This window comes from Perognathus longimembris, chromosome 17 (assembly GCF_023159225.1).
Source record: "Perognathus longimembris pacificus isolate PPM17 chromosome 17, ASM2315922v1, whole genome shotgun sequence".
Lineage (NCBI taxonomy): Eukaryota > Metazoa > Chordata > Mammalia > Rodentia > Heteromyidae > Perognathus > Perognathus longimembris.
In genome coordinates this window covers 39,246,270-39,265,341 of record NC_063177.1, presented here as the reverse complement: position 1 = coordinate 39,265,341, position 19,072 = coordinate 39,246,270, and the positions used below count along the sequence as shown (strand labels likewise).

General features: G+C 49.5%; 1 protein-coding gene across 6 annotated transcripts in view; it reads left to right on the top strand.

The window, feature by feature from the left end:
- Window positions 1-18,824, top strand: part of Stat5b (signal transducer and activator of transcription 5B) — a 69,114-nt gene extending 50,290 nt beyond the window's left edge. For all 6 annotated transcript variants that reach the window (XM_048364999.1, XM_048365002.1, XM_048364998.1 and 3 more), the window contains 14 exons: window positions 714-844; window positions 1,084-1,235; window positions 1,651-1,806; window positions 2,191-2,370; window positions 2,692-2,779; window positions 2,861-2,983; window positions 5,466-5,558; window positions 7,418-7,624; window positions 8,918-9,012; window positions 9,239-9,369; window positions 10,215-10,385; window positions 15,309-15,360; window positions 15,629-15,733; window positions 16,205-18,824. In XM_048364999.1, the coding sequence (XP_048220956.1) occupies window positions 714-844; window positions 1,084-1,235; window positions 1,651-1,806; window positions 2,191-2,370; window positions 2,692-2,779; window positions 2,861-2,983; window positions 5,466-5,558; window positions 7,418-7,624; window positions 8,918-9,012; window positions 9,239-9,369; window positions 10,215-10,385; window positions 15,309-15,360; window positions 15,629-15,733; window positions 16,205-16,331 (1,811 nt within the window). In that variant the 3' untranslated portion in view covers window positions 16,332-18,824. The remainder of the gene's footprint in view (window positions 1-713; window positions 845-1,083; window positions 1,236-1,650; window positions 1,807-2,190; window positions 2,371-2,691; window positions 2,780-2,860; window positions 2,984-5,465; window positions 5,559-7,417; window positions 7,625-8,917; window positions 9,013-9,238; window positions 9,370-10,214; window positions 10,386-15,308; window positions 15,361-15,628; window positions 15,734-16,204) is intronic.
- Window positions 18,825-19,072: the final 248 nt, after the last annotated feature.

The following is a 19,072-nucleotide window of genomic DNA, read 5'->3' as shown; positions in this document are numbered from 1 at the left end:
GCCCAGCCTAAGGGAAAGCTTGCTGTGTTGTGCACCCAGGGGCCCTGGGACCCTGGGGCTCTGTCTCCATCTTCCATCTGTCTCCTCTCCCTCCCGCTGGCTGCTTAGCCGAGCTGGTGGTGTAAGGCAGCATCCAGCCCCCAGCAGGACTGTGGTCCTGAGGAGGGATGCCGAGTCCAGGGCATGGAGCGAAGCCAGTGGAGCAGGGGCCTCCTGGGGGACACTCCCTGGGAGGGTAGGGCTGGGGGGCTCCTGGTCTCTGTCCCCCTTTCACTCCTGTCCTGCCACCCGCTGACCAGTGGGGAAGGAACCTCAGGGACCGTGCCCAGGCCAGGCAGATCCCCGAGCATCTCCTGTGTCATCACTTCACTCCTCTCCCCATCAGCCCACTGAGGGGGTGCCAGGATCCCCCAGCTTCATACATGGGGGACACCGAGGCCCAGGAAAGAAAGGGGCTTGCAGGCACCCTTGTACCTTGGCCATGTGGCTTCAAGCCTGAGGCCCCGTGAGGAGGCCAGGCTGTGTCTGTGTGGGGCAGGTGTGCGCCCACTGCCCACAGGGCAGCAGGGACGGCGGCAGGGCCCCGAGGCTGCCGGCTCAGCACCCCCTTCATCTTGCCACGGGTGGGTGGCCTGCCCCTGGGGGTGACATCCTCGGGGCCCCCTGCCTGGCATGGGGAGATGATGGTGTTGGGTGTCCTGTCCCCCCTGTAGCTCAGTTTGCCCAGCTGGCCCAACTGAACCCCCAGGAGCGCCTGAGCCGGGAGACAGCGCTGCAGCAGAAGCAGGTGTCCCTGGAGGCCTGGCTGCAGCGCGAGGCGCAGACCCTGCAGCAGTACCGCGTGGTGAGTGGGTCCTGGGGCCCTGGCCTCCCGGGAGGCAGCCCCGTGACCTGAGTCCTCGGGGACCAGAGAGGGGGTGGGGGCAGGCCCCGAGCGAGCAGGAGGCCTGCCTGTCTTTTCAGGGTGGGGGGTGCTTGTGAGGCAGAGCCGTCCCCGAGAGCAAGCAGCCTCCTGGGCCTGGCTGGGGGCGAGGCTGCAGGGCTGTGCACGGGAGAACAGCAGGGCCGCTGTCCCTCCCGCAGGAGCTGGCCGAGAAGCACCAGAAGACCCTGCAGCTGCTGAGGAAGCAGCAGACGGTCATCCTGGACGACGAGCTGATCCAGTGGAAGCGGCGGCAGCAGCTGGCCGGGAATGGGGGTCCCCCCGAGGGCAGCCTGGATGTGCTGCAGTCCTGGTAAGGCTGGGGGAGGAATCGGGGGGCAGGGGGCAGGGGTGCCAGCTGCCGCTTCTGCCTCCTGAGCAGCAGGCTCCACCGTCCATGACAGCGCACCACACAGGCATCGTGGGTCCTGAAAGACTTTGGTTGCCTGTCCAGCGCCGCCTCCCCCTAAAGAATGAGGCCCCTCTTGGGGAGTGGGGGAGGGCGTGGGGTGCAGTGAAAACCCGGGGCCGCCGCTCCTGTGCAGCTCTCTCTTTCTAGAAGGCAGAGCTCTGCTTCCCAGCAGCTGACGGGAGAGGGGGGCGTGAGCGCGCCCTCCTGGCTGGGCCTAGCTTCAGGGGGGGAGCGGTGTTGGGGTCTGCCTGCCCCCCTGGCCTGTCTTGGAGACGAAGCCATTGCTGAGCCCCTGTGAGCCTTGGGTGTGCTGCAGGTGTGAGAAGTTGGCTGAGATCATCTGGCAGAACCGGCAGCAGATCCGCAGGGCCGAGCACCTCTGCCAACAGCTGCCCATCCCCGGGCCCGTGGAGGAGATGCTGGCTGAGGTCAACGCCACCATCACAGACATCATCTCAGCCCTGGTGACCAGGTGACTGCTGCCTCTCCGCCAGCCCTGGGGGCGGGGGGGAGCAGGGTCCATGCGTGGGGTGGACGTGTGGGGCCCAGGTGCTGTCCAGACAGGGACCTCCCTCAGTCCCGCCCTCTCCCCACTCCCCACCCTGAGTGTCCCTAGTAGCTCTGGCTGCTTGGGGATGCCCTCACCCACAGTCTGTTGGAGACTGTGTGGGAGATGCCCTGGCACTTGGTCTACCCTCCCACCCTCTGGCCTGATCATCGTGGGGAGGGGGGCTCCCCTGGAACAGACACAGCTGCATGTGTCTCTGCCGAGGCCAGTGGGGAGCCCCTCCTCTCCCCGTGCCCCCCCCTTTCCCCTGAGCCACCCCTGGTCACCTGCTGCTTGTGTCCCCTGCAGCACATTCATCATCGAGAAGCAACCCCCTCAGGTCCTGAAAACCCAGACCAAGTTCGCAGCCACCGTGCGCCTGCTGGTGGGCGGGAAGCTGAACGTGCACATGAACCCGCCCCAGGTGAAGGCCACCATCATCAGCGAGCAGCAGGCCAAGTCCCTGCTCAAGAACGAGAACACGCGCAAGTGAGTGCGCAGCTTATCTCTCCGAGGGGCTGTCCTTCTCCCCAGTGATGTAGGAGTCATTCTGCCTCCTCTCTCAGTTCCCGTTCTTTCTGCTGGCTTCTTCTGCACCTGTGAATAAGCATAAGGGCTTCAATAATGAAGATAATCCAGTTTCATTTCTTAGGGATGTGCTCAAGAAAATGACTTGGTGCTTCATTTATACTTGGTTAACCGTACTTCAACCTTACTTTAGCAGCCTTCTTTATTTCCCCTCACCCCAGATATGTTTTGTGCCCCTGTGTACTGTGACCTGCATGGGTTTGGTCTCTCTCTGGCTTGCAGTGATTACAGTGGGGAGATTTTGAACAACTGCTGCGTCATGGAATACCACCAGGCCACCGGCACCCTCAGTGCCCACTTCAGAAACATGGTGAGGATGGGAGAGGAGGAAGTATGAGTTCTCCCTCTGTGTTGGAGGGCTTCATCTTCTCATGCTCCCCCTCCTCTGCAGTCCCTGAAACGAATTAAGAGGTCTGACCGCCGCGGGGCAGAGTCAGTGACAGAAGAGAAGTTCACAATCCTGTTTGAATCACAGTTCAGTGTTGGTGGAAATGAGCTGGTTTTTCAAGTCAAGGTAAATAAAGCCCTCCCACAACCAGTATTTGTGTGCAATTTTGTGTCTAAGTGTATGTGTTGGTATTTGTGTGTCTCCTGTTGATGTCACAAAAGATGTATTGTGATCACGTACCATCTTTTAAAAGAATTTTTTTTGATAGACAGAAAGTGGGGATACCTTGTCCTGAGAGCTATTATCCCCTAGATTTTCTTTTTTTTTAACTTTTTTAAAATTTTTAATTTTAATTTTATTTATTTGCCAGTCCTGGGCCTTAAGCTCGGGGCCTGCGTGCTGTTCCTGGCTTCTTTTTTTTGCTCAAGGCTAGCACTCTGCCACTTGAGCCACAGCACCACTTCTGGCCATTTTCTAAATATGTGGTGCTGAGGAATCGAACCCAGGGCTCCATGTATACGAGGCAAGCACTCTTGCCACTAGGCCATATTCCCAGCCCCCCTAGATTTTTTTTGTTTTGTTTTTGTTTTTTTGGCCAGTCCTGGGCCTTGGACTCAGGGCCTGAGCACTGTCCCTGGCTTCTTCCCGCTCAAGGCTAGCACTCTGCCTCTTGAGCCACAGCGCCGCTTCTGGCCATTTTTTCTGTATATGTGGTGCTGGGGAATCGAACCTAGGGCCTCGTGTATCCGAGGCAGGCACTCTTGCCACTAGGCTATATCCCCAGCCCAGCCCCCCTAGATTTTTTAAAGACATAAACAAATAGCTGGAGAGATAGGGAAAAAAATTGATTCATGGGAAACATTTTGTTTTGTTTTTTTGCCAGTCCTGGGGCTTCAACTCAGGGCCTGAGCATTGTCCCTGGCTTCTTTTTGCTCAAGGCTAGCACTTTTTTGCTCACTCTACCACTTGAATCACAGTGCCGCTTCCAGCTTTTTCTACATATGTGGTGCTGAGGAATCGAACCCAAGGCTTCATGTATACAAGGCAAGCACTTTACCACTAGGCCATATTCCCAGCCCCCATGGGAAACGTTACTCACCGTAACCTTGAGAAAAGATTGTATTCATGTTTTAAACATTTCTTCCTTGCTATTATTTCTTTTATTTATTTATTTTTTGTCAGTTGTGGGACTTGAACTTCACCTGGGCACTGTCCCTGAGTGCTTCAGCTCAAGTCTGGTGCTCTACCACTTGAGCCACAGCACTGCTTCCAGTTTTTTTGTTTTGTTTTGCTTTTTGGCCAGTCCTGGGCCTTGAACTCAGGGCCTGAGCACTGTTTGCTCAAGGCTAGCACTCTGCCACTTGAGCCACAGCGCCACTTCTAGCCGTTTTTTCTGTATATGTGGTGCTTGGGAATCGAACCCAGGGCCTCATGTATACAAGGCAAGTACTCTTGCCGCTAGGCCATATCTCCAGCCCCTGCTTCCAGTTTTCTAGTGGTTAATTGGAGATAAGAGTCTCACAGACTTACCTGCTCAGGCTGGCTTTGAACTGCGATCCTCAGATCTCAGCCTCCTGAGTAGTGTGAGCCACTAGTGCCCGGCCCTTGCTATTATTTCTATGTCCTTAGTTTCTCTTTTCTTTTTACCTTTTGTAACTTTGAGAAACTTACTCTGTCCTCAAGGAATAACTAAGCAACATTGCCTGTAAAATATCTAAGGCTGGGGCTGGGAATATGGCCTAGTGGTAAGAGCGCTTGCCTCCTATACATGAAGCCCTGGGTTCGATTCCCCAGCACCACATATATAGAAAAATGGCCAGAAGTGGCGCTGTGGCTCAAATGGCAGAGTGCTAGCCTTGAGCGAAAAGAAGCCAGGGACAGTGCTCAGGCCCTGAGTCCAAGGCCCAGGACTGGCAAAAAAAAAAAAAAAAAAAAAAAATCTAAGGCTTCTTTAGTCAGATATGGTGATGCACACCTGTAATTCCAGCGTTCAGGAGGCTGAAGCATGAGGAATGAGAGTTTGAGGCCAGCCTGAGTTAGCAAGACTGTCCTTCAAAAGTAACAATATTAGGCCAGGTGCTGGTGGTTTGAATGCCTGTATTCCTAGTTACTCAAGAGCCTGAGATCTGAGGATCCGGGTTTGAGGCCAGCCCAGGCAGGAACATCCATGAGACTTTTATCTCCATGAACCACCAAAAAGCCAGAAATGGAGCTGTGGCTCAAGTGGTAGAGCACTAACCTTGAGTACAAAAGCAACACCTAGCTTCTGAATTCAAGCTTCAAGACCAGCATAAAAGTACAAATAAAATAAGGTAATAATATTGGGTTGGAGTTTTGGCTTAAGTAGTGGAGCGCCTGCCTTGCAAGTGCAGTAGCACCATAAAATAAAATAAAGTGATAATAAAATACCTAAGATTATGCCAGAGTGAAATGTCTAGTTATTCTTAGAGCTGTTCCCATTCTACGTTTGAGGGTGCCATTACTAAAACTTGATCCTAAGTGTTATGATTATTTGGATGAGATTGTTCCGATGACTGTTCAGATGAGTGTTAGGATTACTCGGGAGAAGTTGACTCTGGGTACTCAGTTCTTCTTGTATGTCTTTCAGACCCTGTCACTCCCGGTGGTGGTGATTGTTCATGGAAGCCAGGACAACAATGCCACTGCTACTGTCCTCTGGGACAATGCTTTTGCAGAGCCCGTAAGTGGATTCTTTGGGCCTGTGGGTCTCAAGATCTCGGTACTGTTGTCATAAATCTCCTCCATGTATTACTCCCCTTTGCGGTGCCTTTGTGGTACCCTGAGTGAGACTCCTGAGTCTCCTTCTAGAGGTTACTGTAGCTGAGAAATCGGCCTGTAGCATCTTGCTCCCAGTATAATGAAGATGACATCCAATGTCCTTTCCAAGTTTCAGATTCTGTGACTGATCCCAGGTCTCTCATGAGCACTGAGGTGCTTTGCCTAAAGGAATTGATGTAAATTTTATAGGCTCAGTGCCCTCAAACACTACCTGAATACCACTAGGATACAGCTCAGTGAGTATTTTCAAAACTTTCCCAAAGGCACAGCTCAGTGGGTTGCATGTTTCCAATAGAAATCAGGCCATAGCAATAAGGGATCATCAATATAGTCCCACTGTCCTGCTTAGAGGAAATATTTTATTACAAAGTCAAGATTCCTATGGGACTCTACCATGCTTGAGCTTCAGGCCCTGAGTTTTGACCTTAAATACAGAACTCTCCCTGCATCTTATCCTGATAAGCCTCCTGGGTCAGATTGCCACACGCCTCTCTGATCTCCATCCCTATATTGCCCACAGATCCCTATTTAACCTTGACTTGTCCTGCAATGTGTAATTACTACAGGATTTTGTTTAAATACTAAGCATTTTTCACATGTCCAGTTACATTCATGGCTAGGATATGTTGTTTGTTATTTTCAAATAAATACATTCCTGTGGGAAATTGAACCTGGGTATAACTAATGTAAATTCCTGGCAATATTGTATTTTCATAGTTAAAGATCAGAGATGGTTATAGAGATACCCAATTCTGGGACTCTGGCAAAATATATTATTGTTCTTCCCTACTGTAAAAGATTTGGCAGCCATAAAAGAAAATTATGGATTAAAAAAATTTTTTTGGTCAGTTGTGGGGCTTGCACTTAGGGCGTCAGTGGTGTCCCCGAGCCTTTTTGTGCTCAAGGTTAGCTTAGCCTCTACTACTTGAGCCACAGTGCCACTTCGGGTTTTTGGGTGGTTAATGGGAGATGAGTCTCATGGGGACTTTTCTGCCCAGACTGGCTTTGAACCACAATCCTCAGATCTCAGCTTCCTGAGTAGCTAGGATTACAGGTGCCCAAGGTCTAGGCACTGTCCCTCAGCTTTCTTAGTCCCAGGCTGACACATTGCTACTTGAGCCACAGCTCCATTTCTGGCTTTTTGACAGTTAACTGGAGAGAAGAGTCTCATAGTTTTCTGCCTGAGCTGGCTTTGAATGAAGAGCCTCAGATCTCAGACTCCTGAACAGCTAGGATTACAGGTGTGAACTGTTGGTGTTTGGCCTACAGTTCATATTCTAAACTATTTCTCAATAAAGTTGCCAAGTTGAAATTTCCACTCTTGCATGCCAAGTTACTTCACTTGGTGCTAGAGTTCTTGGCCGAAGGTGCCAAGGGCAGCTATTTACGTACCCATTCATGCACATTTTCTCTGTACCTAGAAAATGAGTCTTTTCAATTTCTACATGTTCCTGAGTTTATAGCTTAAGAACTGGACCGGGGTGAGGGAGGTTTTGTCTTGATGGTGTTAGAACCTAGAGCTGGATGGCAGGGCGGGCGGGTCATTGACAATGCGGCACACCTCCCCCCAGGCTCCCTTCCAGAGGTGTGGGAAGAAGGCATCTCTCAGAAAGGCTGAACCCCAAGAAGTCTGAATATCCTCCGGCTTGGCACCACCGATGTTTCTAACTACTTCCAGCCACCGTTGTTTTTCTTCTGTGGCTTAAGGAAATCAATCATGCAGCTGTTTTCTCATCTAATTCTGGCTTCCCGCCCTCTCAGGGCAGGGTGCCATTTGCTGTACCCGACAAAGTGCTGTGGCCGCAACTGTGCGAGGCGCTCAACATGAAATTCAAGGCCGAAGTGCAGAGCAACCGGGGCCTGACCAAGGAGAACCTCGTGTTCCTGGCACAGAAACTGTTCAACAGCAGCAGCGCCCACCTGGATGACTACAGCAGCATGTCCGTGTCCTGGTCCCAGTTCAACAGGGTGAGCCAGCCGCCGCCAGCTGCTAATAGGTCAATCCTTCCCAAACATTCACTCTCTGGAGTCCCCCTGCCCTGGGCCCCTGTTCTTCATATAGCTAATTAAATATACTAAAAGTAAGAGAAGCTTCTGAGCTGGGAACTGGTAGCTCACAGCTGTAATCCTAGCTACACAGGAAGCTGAGATCTGAGGATCATGGTTCAAAGCCAGCCCAGAAGTGAGACTCTTCTCTTCAATTAATCACCAGAAAAGTTGGAATTAGAGCTGTGGTTCTAGTGGTAGAGCACTAGCCTTGAGCAAAAAAGCTCAGGGACAGTGCCCAGGTCCTGAGTTCAAGCCCCAGGACCAGCAGAGAGGTGGCGGGGGAGGGGGGGGGAGTGGCAAGGGCAATCTGAATAGACAACTTGAAAGTTACCCAGGTCTTGTGTAGAAAATCCTATCTTTTCATATTTTAAGGAAGCCAAGCTTCGTGCAAAGTTTATGAATTTCAAAGGAAAGGAAAGCAAATGTGAACGTAACTCATGAGAAATAAAGCTTTAGATTGATGAGAATTCCAAGGCGTTGGTCCCCTCCACTTTCTGTCTAACATTCATAGATGTGTAAGCCCAGGCTGGGATACCCTGAGACCCTCTACCCAAAGAAGGGGATGAACTTCAGATGTCACTCACATCTTGGTTTCTTCTACCCCTGTCCTTTGTGTTTCAAGGCTTCTCTATGGTTTGTGTTAACAAGCTTATTGGCAGCCTTGCTGTTAGTAGAAGGGCTGTAATGGGGAAAGCAGGAGACCTCAGGGTTTGGCTTTGCTGTTGCAGCAAATCCCCTGCCTTCCAGTAGAACCAGGTGACTGCATTTGGCAGACAACATGGGAGCATCTGTGTGATGTCGCCATCTCTATGGCCTTACAGCATGATTTAATCCCACTCAAATCTCCCAACCCCTGGAGCATCTTGTTAAGATGCAGGCTATGATTCAGCATGTCTGAGATGAGCCAGGAAAACGTGCATTTCTCAGAATCTCCCAGGTGATACTCATGCTGCTGTTCTCAGGCCACACATTGAGAACAGCCAGGACTGGCCAGCCTGAGGTCCTCCAGGGGTTGGCCTTTCCCCTTGCTCCCTTCTTTTCCCTGGGCTATGTCTGTTGTAGGACCATTTGGTAGGGTAGTAGGGGATACTCATTTGCTTCTGACAGAGGAGCCTGTTTTCCATTTCGTTTTTTCCAGTTAAGGTAACTGTAGGCACCAGTCCAACTGTCCCTCTTGCTTTCTTGTGTTCATTGTTGTGTATCTCCAACCAGGAGAATTTGCCAGGACGGAATTACACTTTCTGGCAGTGGTTTGATGGTGTGATGGAAGTGTTAAAAAAACATCTCAAGCCTCATTGGAATGATGGGTGAGAATCATCTTTTTTTTTTTCTTTTCCTTTCTCTCTTTTTTTTTTGAGTTGGGGGTCTCTGTTGCCCAGGCTGGTCTCAAACTCTTGGGCTCACATGACCCTCCTACCTCAGCCTCCTGAGTAGCTGGAACTACCCGACACACTGGCTAGAATCATTTTTTAAAGTCAATCATAGAATGTAAAGGTTCGTCCTTCTGGCATTAACCTCACCCTCTGCTTCTAGGGCTATCTTGGGTTTTGTGAACAAGCAACAGGCCCATGACCTCCTCATTAACAAGCCAGATGGAACCTTCCTGCTGAGATTCAGCGACTCAGAAATAGGTGGCATCACCATTGCTTGGAAGTTTGATTCTCGTGAGTGTTTCCTCCTTCTCTAAGACATGGCTTGTTTTTTCTTTCCAAAGTTAGCTGCCTTTGTTATAAAATGACTTTTAACAATTTATTGAGTACTTATTTTTTGTTGAGGCTAGTACTAATTACAGGAAATACAAGCTGCTATCACCATGACACAGCTGCTCGCAAATGGCTGCCTGTGAACACTCTTATTATGGGAAACACAATTACTAATTTTGGGAAATGCAAAAGTATAACCATGTAATACTGCAGTCTGCAAACTCTCAGCCACTTCCCTTTTGAAATGTTTTCCTCATTATTGCCCAACCTGAAGCTTATTTTAGTACAGAATTACTTCGGTGATTTGGCATCCTGAGAATAATACACTCTGTTAACCACTCCCTTTTCCTAGTTAACATAAGGTATAGCCTCTGACCACACAAGAATGTGGGTTCTTTCCCCCGGCTTCCACAATGAGATGGAGTAGCTTGCTCGTTTGTTTTTCATGTCTTAGTGATCTTAATAGTTTTTAATTATTGCTTTCTCTGGCCATGAGCATGTGTTCTAACTCTCTTAAATACCTCTGTGCAGAGAATTGGGGATTGGAGTCAATGAGAACTGTTTCTTCTAGCGAAGGACAGAATGCTGCTTGAACTTATACTGACCTGAGATTGTTGTATTTCTAGGGCTTATCTACCGATGGGTTTTTAAAAGAACATTACCTGCAGCCTGTAGTTATTTTAAAAGAGAGATTTGTGTTGGAACAATTTCAATGGAGAGCTTAAAATTGTAGTATTATTTGGGTGTCGAGGTCCCCATGTTCAGAAATCATGATTAGAATGTGATTATTCTGTTTACTGATCTAGAGGAGAGGATGTTTTGGAATCTGATGCCTTTTACAACCAGAGACTTCTCCATCCGGTCACTGGCCGACCGCCTGGGGGACTTGGATTACCTTATATATGTGTTTCCTGATCGGCCAAAAGATGAAGTGTACTCCAAGTACTACACACCAGTTCCATGCGAGCCTGCCACGGGTAACAATGTTCGCATTCTGATTTCATTTGGTCATGATTTGGGGTGTGTGTGTGTGTGTGTGTGTTAGGAAAACCCACACAATCATTCAGTCACTGCTCTTGGAGCAGTGTCTAGGGCAGATGTGAGCCCCATGCCATATTCAAAGCACACAGGAAAAACATCAGTCACTAATCCCAAATACCAAGTCACAGTGAACAAATTGCTTTTAACACAGCTTAGATTAAGCAACGTTCTTCTAATTTTATTTTTCAGAACAGAGATGGGGTTGAGGGGCATGGCTTGTGTGGTAGAGCTGCCTGCCTGGCAAGCACAGGCCCTCAGTTCAGGTCACAGTACTGCCAAGAGACTTACAAGCAACAACAAAAGAATTGTTTTCTGAGTCTAAAAGTGTTCCACACGTACTGTAAAAATTTCAGAAGAAACATAAAGGCATAAGAGAGAGAGCAGCTGGGTGCCAGTGGCTCATGCCTGTAATCCTAGCCACTCAAGAGCCTGAGATCTGGGGATCATGGTTTGAAGCCAGCTCAGGAAGGAACGTCCACGAGACTCTTATCTCTAGTTAACCAGCAAAAAGCCAAAAGTGGAGCTTTAACTCAAGTGGTAGAGTGTTACCTTGAGCAACAAAAGCTCAGAGACAGGGCCCAAGGCCTGAGTTCAGTCCCCAGAACCAGCATGGCGGGGGGGTGGGGGGGAGTTCATGGGAGGGAGGGAGAGTAGAGGCTCATGACTATAGGCAGCTTTATGATAAATCTTCCAACAACTTTGTAAGCCACATTCTGTAGGGATGAAGACGTGACAGGGATGGGGGATGAGTGGAGGGGTGTCATTCTCTTAGTGGTCCAGGGAGGTTTCTGAGGAAGTGACATTTGAATAGCTGGAACAAAGTGTGGAAGCTGGAGAGAACACATGCAAGGCTTAGAGACAGGTGCAGTTCTGGTGGGGCATGAGTGCAGCGCCTCTGACAAGGCTCCCGGGGGCCAGGAGGCTGACACCTCAGCCATAGAAGCCAGGAGGCTGAAGCCTGGGTACCTGGGCTGTGGAGGCCAGGAGACTGGAGCCCAGGCACTTTAGCCATGAGGCCAGGATCTAAGGTTTGGGTCAACCCATATGGAATCTTGTATCCTAATTTTTTTTCTCCCACTTAAAAATAAATCCTAATCAGGGCTGGGGATATGGCCTAGTGGCAAGAGTGCCTGCCTCATATACACGAGGCCCTAGGTTCGATTCCCCAGCACCACATATACAGAAAACGGCCAGAAGTGGCGCTGTGGCTCAAGTGGCAGAGTGCTAGCCTTGAGCGGGAAGAAGCCAGGGACAGTGCTCAGGCCCTGAGTCCAAGGCCCAGGACTGGCCAAAAAAAAAAAAATAAATAAATAAATAAATAAATCCTAATCAGAGTTACAAGTCAATAATGCAGTCTTCTAACAACATGTTAATGATTTCACAGGATTCCGTTATATAATGATTCCATGTTGTAGTCGTGTTGGTTAATGCCTATGATTTTCTTTTTTTGGTTATGGTTAAGGTAATCTTGTACATGTATCTTGGTCAGCTATTAACTAAAGATAAATTCCTAAAGCAGGATTGATGTCAAAGGGTGATATTTTTTAAGCTTCCAGAACTGCCCTTCAGTAAGCAGAATGCATTTTCACTCCCGCAGATGTCTGTCAGACATCTGCTTCTCCATCCTCCTACCAGCCATGCTCCAGACATCATTTCATGCCTGTTGGTCTGATTGCTAAAATAATGGCTTCTTCAGGGCCTTACTTAACATTTCTTTGATTCCAGATAACCTCAAACTTTTTTTGTCTGATGGTAATAAGTGGAATAATAAAGTATAGAAGCTGATCCTTGTTAAATGTTTGCTATGTGTCAGGAACTTTTCCTATAGTATCTCGTTTCCTCCTCAGCACAGCTGTGTGAAAGAGAAAACAAGTATTATCCTCATTTTACAGATAAGGGAACTGAGAACAGAGAGGTAAAATAATTTACCCAAGATGACACTGCTAGAAAAATAGCCAAACTAGAATGTGGTTTCCGTATACTCCAGAACATATGTGTACATATTTTTTCATATTAATTTATGCCAGTACTAGGGCTTGAACTTAGGGCTTAATACTCTTGGTTGGCTTTTACACTCAAGCCTGGCATCTGTCACATGAACCACATCTCTATGTCCAGCTTTTTTTCTAGAACTTGCCTGCCCCGCCTGTCTTTGAACCGTGATCCTCAGATCTCAGCCTCCTGACTAGCTAGGTGCCAACAATGCCCAGCCAGAACCTCTATTTTTTTAACAGCATATCATTGGCCACTTGTATTTTTTCTGTGAGGTGCATGTTCATCTTTCTTGTTTGTCTTCCTTTTTTTTGGGGGGGGGGCCAGTCCTGGGCCTTGGACTCAGGGCCTGAGCACTGTCCCTGGCTTCTTCCCGCTCAAGGCTAGCACTCTGACACTTGAGCCACAGCGCCGCTTCTGAACGTTTTCTGTATATGTGGTGCTGGGGAATCGAACCTAGGGCCTCGTGTATCCGAGGCAGGCACTCTTGCCACTAGGCTATATCCCCAGCCCTGTTTGTCTTCCTTTTGAAGCTCTTTTAATATAGACAATATATTAATCCTTTATCATATAGAACAAATATTTTCTCTGTGTTATATCTGAAGTGCAAAGACTGGTCATTTCTAAGGAAACCCATTCTGTACAAGTTTTTTCATTTGTACTGGAGATTGAATTCAGCTTTGTACTTGCTGGGAGCGTGCTCTGCCACTTGAGCCACACCCTGTGAGCCTCCTACTTCTGCCTTCTGAGTAGCTGGGATTACTAGCCTGGGCCACCACACCCAGCTTTGCAACGTCTTTTAATACAGCTAATCTGGACTTTTAAGCTTTAATTTCTGGCAGCCTTTCTCTGTGTGTGTGTGTGTGTGTGTGTGTATGTGTGTGTGTGCGTGTGCACACTCAGTGAGGGGGGATGCATGCATGCACGCACGTGTTCAGTCCCAAGGCTTGAACTCAGGGCCTAGATACTGCCCCTGAGCTTTTGTGCTCAAGGCTAGTACTCTCCCTCTTGAGCCACAGCTCTATTTCTGACTTTTGGGTGGTTAATTGGAGATAAAATTCTCACAAATGTTCCTGCTTGGGCTGGCTTCAAACCTTGATCCTAAGATCTCAAGCTCCTGAGTAGCTGGGATTACAGGTGTGAGCCACAGCCTTTCTTTGGTTTTGTTGTTTTTGTCTTTTTGCCAACCTATAAAATTCTCTGTTGAGCATAAAGCGGTCATGAGCTGTTGTGAAAGGTAGCTGCTAGCAGAGCTGTAGGCTAGGGTAAGAAGCTTTGGGCTGTTGAGCTAACAACTCTCCAGAGACGATGTAGGCTAGGATAACCTTTCACTTTCCTAGACTGTTTAGCTAACAACTCTGCTCTATTGACAGTGTGAGTCCCTGTACCAACGTAGTTCAGGTTGTATTGTTTCCACATTTCCATGCCTAGGAGACGAGACTCCATTCATTCTGAGCAGACTCTCCAGTTCTTACCACCCACCTAACTGGATCTCCGTAAGCAGCCTCTAGAACAGGTGACTGAAGCTGGCCAGGTCATATGCAGGCCACCATTTTCTCTCCATGGGGTTTGTACAGAGAGTTAGGGACAGAGTCCACAGGCTTTTCATTCAGCCAACATCTGCACTGACCCTTACTGAGACCGGTGGTCAGCAAATTACCTTCCACATGCAGAAGCAACAGGCATGCTTTCTGTTGAAGGATGTAGAATTACTTGATCAAGGATCCTTAAGTCACATCCATTGCTCCCTAATGCTGGGAGTTATTGTCTGGTCCCTGACCAGTGGTACACCCTTTCTGCTAGAACACCTGCAGTAAGGAGGGGAGTGATTCCTCTAATACTTCTGTAACTGAAAATTTGGCCTCTAACAACCTCTGCCAGTCCTAATACTGCCCCGGGATCTGGAGAGCAAAATCTCTATTTCTTCTTTGACTCAAGGTATGAGTTTTGTTGTTGTTGTTATTGGTTTTCCCCTGGTGGGCCTGGTGATGACTCTTACAATGCTAGCATTGAAGAGGCTAAGGCAGGAGGATTGCAAGTTGAGGCCAGCTTGGACTACATTTCAAGACAGAATAAAAAGATGTATTCTTTTTTTTTTTTTTTTTTTTTGCCAGTCCTGGGCCTTGGACTCAGGGCCTGAGCACTGTCCCTGGCTTCTTTTTTGCTCAAGGCTAGCACTCTGCCACTTGAGCCACAGCGCCACTTCTGGCCGTTTTCTGTATATGTGGTGCTGGGGAATCGAACCCAGGGCCTCATGTATATGAGGCAGGCACTCTTGCCACTAGGCCATATCCCCAGCCCCAAAAGATGTATTCTTTCTTTTTCTTTTTTGCTGGTCCGGGGGCTTGAACTCACAGTCTGGGTGCTGTCCCTGAGACTATTTGTGCTCAAGGCTAGCTCTCTACCACTTGAGCCATGGCACCACTTCTGGCTTTTTCTGAATAGTTTATTGGAGATAAGGCTCACAGACTTTCCTACCCAGGTTGGCTTCCAACTGCAATCCTTAGATATTAGCCTCCTGAGTAGCTAGGATTATATAGGTGGGAGCCACCAGCACCCAGTTCGATATTTTCTTTTTATGACTGCATTCAGTTAACAGTTAACTTAGGTTGTTACAGAACAATATATTTTCTGTGAGTTGAAGGATTTTTTTTTTTAATCATCCTGGCTAGTCTGCAAGATAACTTAGATTTTCAGCTTCTCTACAAGATCACCAAACCGATGGAAATTTGAAGTGTTTATGTCATGTCCTAAGATAAAATTAGATGGCTGTGTCTTCTCCAGAGAAAAGTTTGTGATTCTTAAGAGAGATTGCATCTTATTCCATGTGAGAATGTTGCTTCTCACCACGGTTCTCGCCTTGGCAGCTAAAGCAGTTGACGGATACGTGAAGCCGCAGATCAAGCAAGTGGTTCCCGAGTAAGTGCTGCCCACTGTGGGCCTCCTTCTCCCCCTCTTCTCTGTTCCCAGCATCCAACATGGCCACCCTCCCCTGCTGAGCCCCTGGGAGCCTGCTCAGCCCTTCTGGAGCCCCAGACTTAGCCATAGTTAGTCAGCACCCAGGACCCCGTGTCTACAGCCAGATCCCCAGGGCTCCGTGGGGCACCTTGTCCTTCTACACACCCTGCAAATGACGTCACGACGCCCCACGTCAGCGCCCCTGGCCTCCTTCTGCCCCCTTCTGCAGGTTTGTAAACGCGTCTGCAGATGCCGGGGCCGGCCCCACATACATGGACCAGGCGCCCTCCCCCGCAGTGTGCCCCCAGACTCATTACAACATGTACCCACAGAAGTAAGTCGTGTTCTTGTGGGGGCCCATGGGGGGTGTGGGGCCACTGGGAGCCTGGCCTCCACTGGTCCTCCAAGTGAGGGGCTGGTAGGCAAAAGGAATCAAAGGTCCTGGGGTCTGAGACCACTCAGGGAGACCTGGGCTGTGGCCTGTGGGAGGGAGATTCACCCAGAAAAACTGGTAGTTTTGAGTGGGCTCAGAAAAATGGCATCCGCTACCCTGTAAGTGGAGATTTCTTTTGCCATGTGTAAGGACCGGGTGGGCGGATAGGTCTGGTCAGTCAGGGTTGGGGCAACTATGTGAATGTTGGCATCTGTGCCTCTCCGTAGAGCGAGCCAGCAAAGGCTTCTCCTTCCTTAAGGGCCTGGACCGAGGGGACAGGCAGCCCTGACCACTTTCCTGGTAGGCTGTCGGGCTAGAGGTGGTCTGTCACCCTTGGCCCTTCCCCTCCATCTCTTGCTTTTCCCTCCCAAGTCCTGACTCGGTTCTTGACACCGATGGGGACTTCGACCTGGAAGACACCATGGACGTGGCGCGGCGTGTGGAGGAGCTCCTAGGCCGGCCCATGGACAGTCAGTGGATCCCTCACGCACAGTCGTGACCCGCCCGGCCTCGCCACCCTCAGCTTCTTCATCCTCACCCGAGGAATTACTCTTGTGGATGTTTTAATTCCATGAATCGCTTCTCTTTGGAAACAATATTCATAATGTGAAGTGTTAATACTAGTCGTGACTTTAGTGTTTCTGTGCATGGTGGCACCAGTGAAGAGAGTGAGTGTGAGTGTGCGTGTGAGCTTGTGCATGGTGATGTCCCCGCCCCTGGCTGCCCAGGGTCTGGATACAGCCCCAGGGCCTCACACAGAGGCTGTGCTTGTTTGTGCCTTGTGCCAAAGGCAGTTAGTTCCATGAACCCTGGAACTTGGCCATGTGTCTTAAGAGTGGCTGAACTTTGACATGTGGCAATGCAAGTAAAAGACGAACAAAAAGAGGAAAAGGCACCTCTGGGGAGTTTTTGTCACTTTGCCAGGCAGTCCGTACAACCTGTCATTGTCTCTGCTTGTCTTCTGAAATGTGGATGACTGCCTTTCGACAGAGCCAGTCCTCCCATGTCTCCTCTCCTCAGCTTTCGTGTGTGTATGTGTGTGTGTGCATGCGCACACGCACACACAGAGGGACAGGAAAAGAAACAATAAAGATCTTTGGGACAAGGGAAGCCACGGGTTTTTAGATGGATGGGTGGTAGTTTTTTCTACATCACTTAACCCATCCTAGCCTTTTCTCCTTTCCTTCCCTCTTCTCCCCTCCCCGTCTCTCTCTCTCTCTCTCTCCTCTCTTTCTCGACAATCAGTTATGTGTGTACACCTGTGCAGACACAGTTGGCAAAGTTGAGGGAAGGACAGAGGATCACAGAAGCACAGTATGATGCCCTCTGTGTTTTGGCCAGGGTGCTGAGTGTGGCCATGTTGCCCAGCAGCTGCCCTTCTGTGCTGCCCAGCCTTCCTCCGTGCCCCAGAGGCCCGATCCGGGGCTTTCCAAAGGCTTATTATATTTAGCCAATGGCTTTCGAAAAAATATTGACTGGTAGTTCCTAAATCGAGTCCTTTTTGTTTTCCCCTTTGCACCTGAGTTTCACATGGAATTTCTCTCTTCCTGCATTGGGTCCCAGGCTGCGTGTACCCAGGTCACCTTGTTTCCCTTCCTTGTCACGTTCTGTGAGGAGGAGGAGGCAGGGCTGCGGCTGGCACGTGGAGCGGGCTGGTTCAGCAGGCCGGGCGCCCGCCAGTGCTGGGTGTTGGGAGTGGGTAAATGGAGAAATGCAGTCACCAGGTTTTCTGGGAAGTTGGGTAAGCCAGAGAAACAAAAAAGCCTTGACATGATTTCTTTCCACCATTTCCTGTGCAGCATTTCAGCAGAAGAAGGCCGGGGGATGGGGGGGGCTGAGCAGGCAGGTGGGCAGAGGAGAAGCAAAGAGCTTATGGTTACGGCCCATGAGGCCCCTCCCAGCCCCTTCTCCAGAGCTAGGGCAGGACCGCACCCAGGATAGGATGGCCCTAAAACTTATTTTTATACATGTGAGTAAATAAACAGATAGTTTTTTTTACAGAAAAAAGTAACTTCTGAATTTATCAGTGTTTTGCTGTTAAAGGAAAAATACTCCTCTGTAGTAAATTATTTATGGGAAGATGACTTTTTAAAAGCTGCTGTTTGCCTTGGCTTGGTTTCATACACTGATTTATTTTTCTATGCTCGGCAGTAGACTGTCTGCCTCAGGAACACACCGACCCCCTCCATGGATACCGTACCGGCATGGATGGGGGAGGCCAGCCCCTCCCCTCCCCTGAAGCGTTGATCCAAATTCCCACTGTGCCAGTGGGCACGTTGGGGAAAAGGGGAAACGAAAGACAGGGGGGAGCCCAGGCTTAAAGAGCCCTTTCCCTCCTGACACCCAGAGATGCTTTGCCAGCACCTTCGTCCCAGGCTACGCTAGCCGAGCCTGCGGCTGGACACACTTTGATTGCTGATGGACACGGATCCAAGGCCCCCAGGAGGGGCGGAACTGCCTGGCTGTCACAGGCTGCCGCTGCCGCGGGGTTAGGGAGGAAGAATCCACACCGTTGCCTGAGCTGCCCTCAGTTTTCTCCTAAGCCTGTGCCTAGAGATGGAGGTATGGGACTGGAAGGTGTGCTAGCTCTCTGATCTGCTTTCTGTTTTCTCTTTTCTCCCTCGGCCCTGCTCCTCCAACCACAAGAAGGAGCCAGCCCCATCTCTACCCCACCCTTCCCCCCTCCCCTCGCCTCTGGCCCACCTGCCCCTCAGCTCCTAGCCACACACAGCTCCAGGTGGTATGTGCAGGGCTTTTGGGGGGAGAGGGGTGGAGGAGGGTGTGCAGGAGACACCAAACTGGATAGCACTTACAATGGAAGTGTAGTTTTTATAATTTTCCTTTTTCAAACTTTGTGAAATTATTTCAGATACATATTTTAGTGTCAAGGCAGATGAGTAGATAGCCACCAAAAAAAAATATTGTGTACAATTTGGGGCAGTCACAGAATTGTGTATTTTATGTTACAATAAAGGCTTCCTCTGGAGGAACACTACTGAGTCCTGTTCTTCTTTCAGTCTATCACATGTCCAGGGAGGAGAGTGGCTTTAAGAGGCTCAAGGGTCCAGCCATTACTGTGACCTTGAAAAAGAGAACTAGCTGGGTTGTCAGCTGCCTAAAGGGTGATCCACTGGCTTTGTTGGCAGATAGCAGTGTCTCTTACCTGCCTGCTCAAGTGATCTTTGGGGGAATTTGAATGGTGGTCATCTCCAGACCACCTCACACTTCCTATTTGTCAGA